This window comes from Porites lutea, chromosome 14, assembly GCF_958299795.1.
Source record: "Porites lutea chromosome 14, jaPorLute2.1, whole genome shotgun sequence".
Classification (NCBI taxonomy): domain Eukaryota; kingdom Metazoa; phylum Cnidaria; class Anthozoa; order Scleractinia; family Poritidae; genus Porites; species Porites lutea.
In genome coordinates this window covers 9,162,809-9,172,587 of record NC_133214.1, presented here as the reverse complement: position 1 = coordinate 9,172,587, position 9,779 = coordinate 9,162,809, and the positions used below count along the sequence as shown (strand labels likewise).

The 9,779-nt window shown below is 38.0% G+C and overlaps 1 protein-coding gene across 1 annotated transcript in view; it reads left to right on the top strand.

Moving 5' to 3' along the window:
* Window positions 1–7,693, top strand: part of LOC140924079 (uncharacterized) — a 24,926-nt gene extending 17,233 nt beyond the window's left edge. Inside the window, exons 5-7 of the mRNA XM_073374077.1 lie at window positions 1–90; window positions 2,294–2,544; window positions 5,095–7,693. The exon at window positions 1–90 is cut by the window's left edge and continues 1,108 nt beyond it. Coding sequence (XP_073230178.1) covers window positions 1–90; window positions 2,294–2,544; window positions 5,095–5,361 — 608 coding nt within the window. The 3' untranslated portion in view covers window positions 5,362–7,693. The remainder of the gene's footprint in view (window positions 91–2,293; window positions 2,545–5,094) is intronic.
* The last annotated feature ends 2,086 nt before the right edge of the window (window positions 7,694–9,779 follow it).

Here is a 9,779-nt window from a genome sequence, read left to right as displayed (position 1 = left end):
TTCGAAGAGTGCGAGAAGTTTATGAAGAGAAGTTCAGTTGGAAACGACAGTGCCAACTGCTTGTTGAAAAGATGTGGAAGATGGTTTATGGTAAGTAATCAAACTTATCTTAAATTAACTAATAAATTTTAATTAATAATTAAACAGTGTAGTGTGCAAATTCATACTGTTATGTTTGGACTGACTGGCCGGCACCAAATGGCAACACACCAGCTCACTTGAAATGTCATCTCAAGGTACATGGTGGTCGGCTGCTAGGCCAGTCACTTATTTGACGTTCTACGACGTTACCATCGTTACATTACTCCTGTGTGGGTGTACGACTTGAGAGGTCTCCTGCTGTTACATAAAAAAGAAACAAGAAATAACTCGATTCACCTTAGGCAACCGATAGCAAGACAAAGTCATCACTGAGCTTGCGTTCCTCGTGGGTTAGGCAACTTACAGTTACACTTTCATCATCAAGGCATCATCAAACTGAAGTGGTCTAATATACAAATACTTATTATTCTGTGGATTTTGCCTATGAGAACATTAAAATATAAAGATTACATTATACATCTATTCATAACTCGGGAAAACTCATTTGTTGCTAAAACAGTTTGTATTAAATTGACGTCAAGACTTTGTGTTGCCTCGTCTTTGTAGTGCCGTGAACATTGCCATGCTGTTAACTTAAAGTGCGTTTTCTGTAGTTTCCTATTGCACCACACATTTGGTGGAAAAGGTTCGTGTTAGTGAAATTAACCTCGGCTGTAAAAATCCGTTGGTTAAACAATAAAAATGTGTCCGTTATTATCGAATTAAATTAAGAGACACTGTCATGGGTTTTCCTAGGGAAAAAGGATACCGCCCATAATAATGAGGTGTCTGTAAAGTGGGTTTCGACTGTAATTAGTAATATAGGGCGCACCGAATTAACCTCTTTTTTGAGGAGGATTCTCATTAAGGTGGGGAGGAATACATTAACGCCGATGACGTCATAGGCTATTGTCCTCATCTCATGAATAAAATGTGGTGGAGTTAATTAAGTATACTGGTTTGACCGGTTTGTCAGGTTCTATTTTTAGCCTGGTTGATATAACTGGTTTATTTTTGTTTTATGACATAACCTATTGTCTTGAAGTCATGAATAAAATGCGGTGGAATAAATTAGCGTCTATGTCGTAATACTCTATTGTCTTGTACTCATGAATAAAATGAAGGGGAATAAATTAGTATCTATGTCGTAATAACCTATTGTCTTGAACTCATGAATAAAATGCGGTGGAATCTCATTAAGATAAGGTCGTGTGTTATTTTTAGTTGGTTTAGGATTTCTAGTTACTTTAATGTCGATAAACGTCTTCGTTTTCGATTGGTTAGTTAGAAAATAAGAAACGTTTTTATTGGTTAATTCATAGTGTCTGAGGAGTAAAGTCAAACTTGTCTGTGACTTAAAATCACTGAGACGTAACGTAATTATGCACTTCCTATTTCCTTCTGCTGTGATTGTCCTTGTTCCGGTTCACTGATTTTTGGCGGGCAAATCTTGTATATTAAAGAGGGCAAAGGCAAACTAGCTCTTTTTTACACTGCAAGCAATGTTTTACTTATCCCTCCTCCTCCTCATTTTCATTGTTTTCCCTCCTCCTCCTCCTCCTCCTCCTCCTCATTTTTATTGTTTTCCCTCCTCCTCCTCCTCCTCCTCATTTTTTATTGTTTTCCCTCCTCCTCCTCCTCCTCCTCCTCCTCCACCTCCTCCTACTCATTTTGATTGTTTTCTCCCCTCCTCCACCTCCTCCTCCTCATTTCTATTGTTTTCCCTCCACCACATTTCTATTGTTTCCCTCCACCACCACCACCACCACCGCCACCTCATTTCTATTCTTTTCCCTCCACCACCACTACCACCACCACCACCACCGCATTTCTATTGTTTTCCCTCCACCACCACCACCACATTTCTTTTGTTTCCCTTAATGAGAATCCTCCCCAAAAAAGAGGTTAATTCGGTGCGCCCTATACTACTGTAATTCGTTACCTGTTTGAACACTACACGCGTTACTCCAATTTCAAGTTTATTTTTATAGAAGAGTGACTTCATTTTTACTGTCTATTTTTGTAGGAGAGTGACATTTTTACCCTGATTTTTACTTTACACCAAAGTAATTGAAAGGAAATTATCCTTCCATGATATTGTTGTTGGATCGGAAACGTGATAAGGTGGCTTGAAACCTGAGTGACATCCTCTGGTATTTGTAAGCACCACACCTCTTCACAGCGCATAATTTTGTACTTTTGCTATTTACAGGTGACTTTACATTCCACACACTTCGGCAAATCCAGTTATACGCACGCAGTGAGACCAGCCAAACTGAACTGTCACTGAATTTAAAGAGGACTGCTCAAGAGAAAGGCTTTGTGATTTCTGACAATCAAGGAGAGGGCAACTGCATGTTTTTTGCTCTTTCAGAACAGCTTGATGTCGTAAAAGGAATGAGGATGTCTCATGAAGAGGTACGGCAAACTGTGGTCCATTATCTTATGGACCACCCTACGCTGGTAAGTTAAATATTAGCACTAACTTAGCTTTGTTAACGGTATTTTACAACTTACATGAACACCATCAGGGGCACCCAACGTCAATTTTCGGAAAATATCTGTTCGGAATATGATTTGAGATCTAGAATTTTCGGAACATTTTTTGTAAAATGTCTTGCTTGCCTGCCACTCCTAGGATTTTCGAACATCTAAAAAATGGTCTAATTGCCCATTTTTAACGGATTTTTACCCTAAAAAGGTCACCTAGAATTTTCAGGAGCTTTGTTTCTGGCTGAACTTTTCGAAAAGGTAAGTTTTGATCCCTATAATTTTCGGATAACTAGACTTTCAGCTAGGAAATCCAAACAGATGAAAAATTTTTAGGGGATAAAAATATGCCCATATCTACCGTTTAATTACTAAAATGCGTTCAACAATGCTATAAGTAGTTTTGAACTATATTCTCGTTGAGTGCCCCTACACCATGACATTATGAGCCGATGTTGTCACTGTTTTAACTGCCCCCTCCCCGTTACAACATTGATATGAGGTACTGTGATCAAAATGAAGTGTTGAAGTTTTATTTTCACAACATCGTCAGTAACACTTCTTTTGTTCTGGAGATGTAAACGCTTTTTCAAAAACTCGCGCAGCAAATATAATTGTACTCGTGCATCCTTAGTGAGAATTTCTTGTTTGTTTGTTCGGCATAGTTATTTGTGAGAATTTTGTGGCTTTTAGCACGATACTAATGTTCCGTATGACACAAGAGTAGAACAAAGAAACAATTTGACTCCAGACAGGATTCGAAAGCGTGTCCCACAATATTGAATGATTTCTTATGCGCCGGATGGAAAGTCCGTGAACATTCACTGCACCACGCGTTTTTTTATTGTTCTTGCAAGCATCCTGTTTTATGAGAATGAGAAATGAATCTTCTCTCGGCCTCATCAATTTTCCACCAATTTGGACAGATATTTGTAAAAATAAGCATTTGAATGTTCTAGTTTGGAATTGGTCTTGCTGTTCATCTGAGTACAGCGGAATTCAATTTCAGATTGGGCTTCCGTGCTTCATGAACTCTAGTAGAGGTCATAGACTACATTGCAAAATGGTGGCAAATAAAGTCATTTCTTGTCTTCACGATATTTACCCCCCAATGCCTCGTTTCAAGGTGCAAGTTGGCGAAAATAGATCCAATTAACATAAAAAGTAAACAATTATATAGCCCACATTTTGGAATAATATGTATAGTTTGGTGAAGAATACAAAAAATTCTTTCCGGAAGCAAAGTAGAAATAGACTCAGAGTCGACGTTTTACTGACATCATGTTCCCCAGGACGAAATCGTGCAAAACATGGAGACTCGAGAGAGATCAAAACTAAGACCTCGTTTACACGGGTCGGGACGAATTCTTCTACAGATTGCAGGACCTTTTTGCATGAGTGCACAGAAATTTTTGCACAGTTTCAGCATTGGAATGGCTTTTTTGAATCACCTCAGCGTTGCATTCAACCAATCATGTTACACTGAGTCCAGATTGCGATAATAGTGAGTTTACGCAACAGGACGGTAGAAAGAGGAGGACGGCAAAACGCGTGTGTGGCAAAGGTGACAGGACTCTGTGTTGTCGTAATCTTCACTAAATATCAATGTTTTTCTTTCTTTTACAAAAAGATCTGCTTAAAGGAAGATGAAGTTTGAGGCAATTTTTTTTCAAACAAAATTATTGTCACGCTTGTCAGACAAGGTTTGCCGTTTTCCTTGCTCGCCCGCCCTGTTGCGTATTCACATACTAAAATGGCTGCAACAGTAAAAAATTTAACTTTTACAGACGAAGAGTTGCCACTCCACGTCCTTGTGGGCTATAAACAGAAAAGGAAGGCGAAAGCGTTGATTGGGAGACGGTGAAAGCAAAGTGGGATGAGCTCAACAAAAAGTTTATCGAAAAATATCACAAAAACTTTCAGGAAAAGTTTCTGCAAGGAGTCTGCAAACAACAGGAACAACAACATTTCTGATATTAAGCTCTTTCTGCAATCAAAGGCGCAAATTGGCAGATCGACTTACGTCACTTACCAAAGGCGCATAACTAGGCTCCCGGTTTTTACCCCGCAAACTGTGCAAAAACTTGCACGGTTAACAAGAGCCCGCGTAAAAGTGGAACTGTTCGGTCATCAATTTTGACTTTCTTCGAATTCTGATCTGGTCAAAAACTTGCACACGTTGCCGTTCAAAAACTTTCACGGTTCCGCGGTTCCCGTGTAAACAAAAGACGATCCGTGTAAAGTTTTGTTTTTTCAAAAATTAGTCCAGCCCCGTCAGTAAACGGAGCCTAACTGTTGAGGCACCTGAAAAAAAATGTGCTTTGTTTTAGTGACAAGAACATAAGGAAACAAGCGACTACTTTGACACATTTATCCAGCGTGGTAAATGAATTGCATGATACTACTATACATGCGACTTTAGAGTGTGTGTTGTAATTCTTTCCCCAATAAACGTCACATTTTTAATGGCACTACATAAAGAAGCAGAGAGTTAATAACGACACTTTATTTTTTGTCTTGCAGCCAGATGGGACAGAGCTTTTCCAATTTGTTGATGGATATTCATCTTGGGAAGCTTACCTTACAAGCATGATGACAAATGGTACATGGGGTGATCACGTGATACTCCATGGTGCGGCAAACTGCTTTGAAACATGTATTCACGTAATCAGCATTCTTTCGCATCATAATGACGTAATGATTTGCCCAGAGTATGATGATACTGGTAACGACCGACTTGTGCTGGGTCACGTGCATGAGCTTCATTACGTTAGCCTTCGTCCGGTTTGAAGGACCCGTCATTTTTGGATAGACGCTTACACGCTGTTGTCGTAAGAATGATAGTTCAGATAGTTGTTATAATCGCATTTATTCATGAGAGATAAATTTATTGCTCTGGGCTAGTTCTTAGCTTCACTGTAGTTATAAGTAGGGACTTTAAGACCCAACAAAGTCCCTAATGATTTTTATCAGGAATTTAGCTCAGCTGTTCAACTTTTAAAGTTGAACGCCATATTTTTTTCTTTTTTCTTTTGGGTATAGTTAATTTGTCGCAAAGTTTATTACTGTATAAGAGAAGTAATTTTCCAAGTCTGTCTACCATTTTAAGGTGGACGGAACCGATTTATACCTTGATCTCACCCTGCATGCAGCATAAAGTTGTTCTTCTTGCAATAAAGCTTTGGGTAAGAATACCCGGTGATAGTCCGTCGGCACTCTTCAACTATTTGTGCGTCAACTTTCACAAATGTGTTAGCGTAGCATTTTAATGTTTAATTTCATCAGAATTTTGTGCAGCGAGTTGTGAATTCACGATTGACTTCAAACTTGCAGATATCCGGTCAAACTTGATAGTTCTAAGGCTGATTTGATGAAGTTAGGGAAAAATCTGTCGTATGATTTCGAAGTTACTTTCGTTTTTACTAGTAAAAGCCCGATTTTTAATAAATGCTGACTGGATATTTCACACTCTTTTACATGTACAAGAAAATAAATAACATTTTCTTAAAGTTCCACCATTTTTTATCAAGGTACCAAAAATCACAGAAATCGATTAAATCGTTACTGCTGAAAAACGCGTTTATAAATAGGTTCGTGCCACCTTAATTAACTAGTTCGAACACTTTGTTTATTTGGTAGCGTTAGCAACATGTCGGCGACGGCAATGAAAACGTCACTTCAGAAGAGAATTCACGTTCCTTCAAACTTCATCTCCATTATTTCATAACTCTTCTACTTTGTCGATTGTAAGCGAATGGTCCAGGAAATGAATTTTTGTTCATTACGCACAACTATAGAAAAAAGGTGAAAACATTGTCGTCGCCTGTTTTTGTCCTCTACAAATTATTGCATCGGGAGATATCATTTGGTTGTCGTGAAGTTACGGTAAAGAAATATATACCACAAAGCTTGATGCACGTGCAGAATTGTTGTTTTCCTAATTAGAGACCTTTTGCCGTTTTTGTTGCATCGTAGTTGCTTAAGTTCCCCGATAACTAAATTATTACTCTTCATAACCTAGTTTACTTTGTTTGGTTATTGTAACATGAGTAAAAAGCACAACAGTTGGTTAATTGTCAAGATTAGTTAATTCTCCTTGAATTCCTTACGCATTTTGATTTGTCTTGCGCGAGTTGGGAATGGCGCACTATGACTTCCGGACTGTTAACAAAAACTGGCATTTCAGTGTCTGGTTTTTAAAATCTAATTGCAACTCTTTGCTGCCAACATTTTACAGTGCGACTACTGTAACCAGGGCCACCTAGTAACCAATCGGATTACAGGAAAATAACAATACATTCCAAGAAAGTTGGTTGTGGGCCAATCAGCAGCTCGTAAAAAAATAGATAAGTTACTTGAAGCACGAAATTTGAATATTGATAGCAAACGTTTTCAAGAAAGCAAAATGTTTCACCAGATGATTTTTTTCGCTTCGAAACTTACAAAGTAACATGCAAAAACATATTTGTTTGAAACAAGCTGTTATTTTGGCACCTACCAGCAATTTCTTCGCCACCATTGCGGCACTTTGCAATAAACATGAGACATCAAGTCCAAAATATATCACGGACTTTTCAGGAAACATACGACTTTCTTCAGTGGGTTCAAAAGGTCACGTCTGTAGATTGTTATTGATTGATTTCGATCCATGTTGTTGATTTCGTTTCATGGTACCGTATTTTCTCGATTTAACGCCGGGCCCCGAATAAACGCCGGGTCTTGCAGGGGAAGTTGTAGATACACCCCCCAGACGTTTATTTGTGGTATAATAAACTAACGGTATAAAGGCAAGATACACGGCTGTCAAGAAAAAGGCATAAAAACATTTCTTTAGAAACAGTAAGCTCGAATAACCTGCAAATTCAAACAAACGCCGGTCCACAAGGCCAAGTTTGAATTAAACGCCGGGGGCGTTAAATTGAGAAAATACGGTAATTATGATGGACAACTTACTTTCTCAGAATGTATTGTGATTTACTGTCATCTAATTGGTCAACCCCGGTTATATAGTAGTCGCACAGTAGTACTCAAGAGAATCTGTGATTTCTACAACTTTTGCCTGTCAACTTGTAATGTAATTATAGTGTAAAATAAAATAAACCAACGTTTTTGTTTTACATAACTTAGCTTTGCTTCTTCAGCGAGTCATTCAGCAGGTTACACCAAAATTGGTTTAAAACCTGTTTTAAACTGGGTCAATTTAGCGTTTGAATGATCAGTGTATTAAAATCTTCTCTAGGATGGTAAATGAACTTAATAAAACCCAATTTTTATGTTACGTAAGTGAAGTAGTCAGTTTAAATAGACATTTTTACCGATACGGCGGCCATATTGAATTCATTCGATTTAAGGAGTATTATAGGATGCCCAGGGGGCATGAGCACATTTCGTTTGTATTTTCGAGCGCTCTTCGGGACATTTTTTCTTAAGTTTTCTTAGAATACAATTGTATTGGGAAAAAAGAACCTTGTGCCGTGTTTGGATGTAATAATGATCGCCTTTTTCTAGTTTAGTATTAGAAATATGGTCTTTCACTGTACATTTCTCGGGAAAAAAGGCGATCATTATTACATCCAAACACGGCACAAGGATCTTTTTTCCCATTACAATCTTATTCTAAGAAAACTTTAAGAAAAAATGTCCCGAAAAGCACTCGAAAATACAATCGAAATGTGCTCATGCCCCCTGTGCATCCCATAATACTACTTAAATCGAATTAATTCAATATGGCCGCCGTATCGATAAAAAGGTCTATTGATGTAATTTTCAGTTTCGTCGGTTATAATTATTTTATCTATTTACAGTGAAACCTGTTTTAAGCGGACACCCTCTATTAAGCGGACAGTAGCCGAAGTCCCAAAATTTATTTCCTTTATTTTCTTCAAATGAAACCTTTATTAAGCGGACACCTCTATTAAGCGGACGCGTACACCTAAAAAGTACCTGAAATGGTCATTTCTATTGTTGCCAACCTCTTTTAAACGGACACTTGTAATTAAATTCCACCACCCAACATGGCAGACATTTCCTTTTGTTTGTATGGAGCTTGTTTCACTCATCTGATTTCTTCAAATTTGAGTTGCAATCTATGTTTATGGTACTACGATCAATTATTGGTCCACTTTAATAAAGAAATAAAATGCAAACGTATGTCGTCATAGCCTCTGGGAGAATTCTAAACGTTTCCACTGTTCATTTGAATGGCATTTGACACTTCATATGACGTTATCTATCGAAACCTGCATTAGGCGGACACCCTGTATTAAGCGGACACTACAGCATTCCCCGAGGGTGTCCGGTTAAAGCAGGTTTCACTGTGTTTGTTTGTTTTTCTTTTTTTTTTTCAGTAAATTCAGATTTTCATTATTTCATCTTGATCTTTCCTGGGTATATTACGAGGAGAGAGGACTGGGTTGATATGCTATCGTCTAAAGCTGAGGGGAACGTTTAATATTTCAAGTTTAGATAAAGACCAGTTAGCCAATATCCATGGACACTTCTGGAAAGAGCGTCTTAAACTTAAGAAACTTATCAAGTTTTAAGGTGATACACAGTAAAAGTGAGCGAAGATATTAATCCACAAAGTCGTGAAATGTGACAGACGTTTCAGCTTCTGGAGTTCGACTTCCTCACGGAGAACCTCGATAGTGGATGTTTAACTTGTGCTTATTCACTTTGATTTTCATTTAAACGCTTTCTTTATCACATGGTATCCTAAATGTGATATCTCGATGTAAATTTTGGAAAAACGGATTTTTTAATACTTTCTTCCTCCTTTCACGTACATTCTATTTTAAAACTCGCCCCAGTCCTCTCAAAAATCAAGCAAAATGCATTTCGTGCTTATCTCATGGTTTTAATAAGGACAGTACTTCCTTTCGATGAGAAAAAAATTGACACAAATCGATGTTCAGTTTTTTGGCAATTTTACTAAATTGTACGGATTGAGCTATCACGTGTCGAATAGCGCGTGTCCAATTTAATTCTACTTTGGAGCGTAAATAAAAACAAGGGCATTAAAAGGCATTTTCATGGTACGAAAGTGGATAAACAATACATTAAAGTCAAATTCTGTGCGATACCACATGCATCATTGAAAAAATCTTTCCTTTTTGTCTAGTTTTGGGCTGCGCGCGGTTTTTGTCAAAAGGTCCTAAATAGCCGTATTTGCCAGCATTATGACGTCAAAACGAGCACGGAGACCCCCC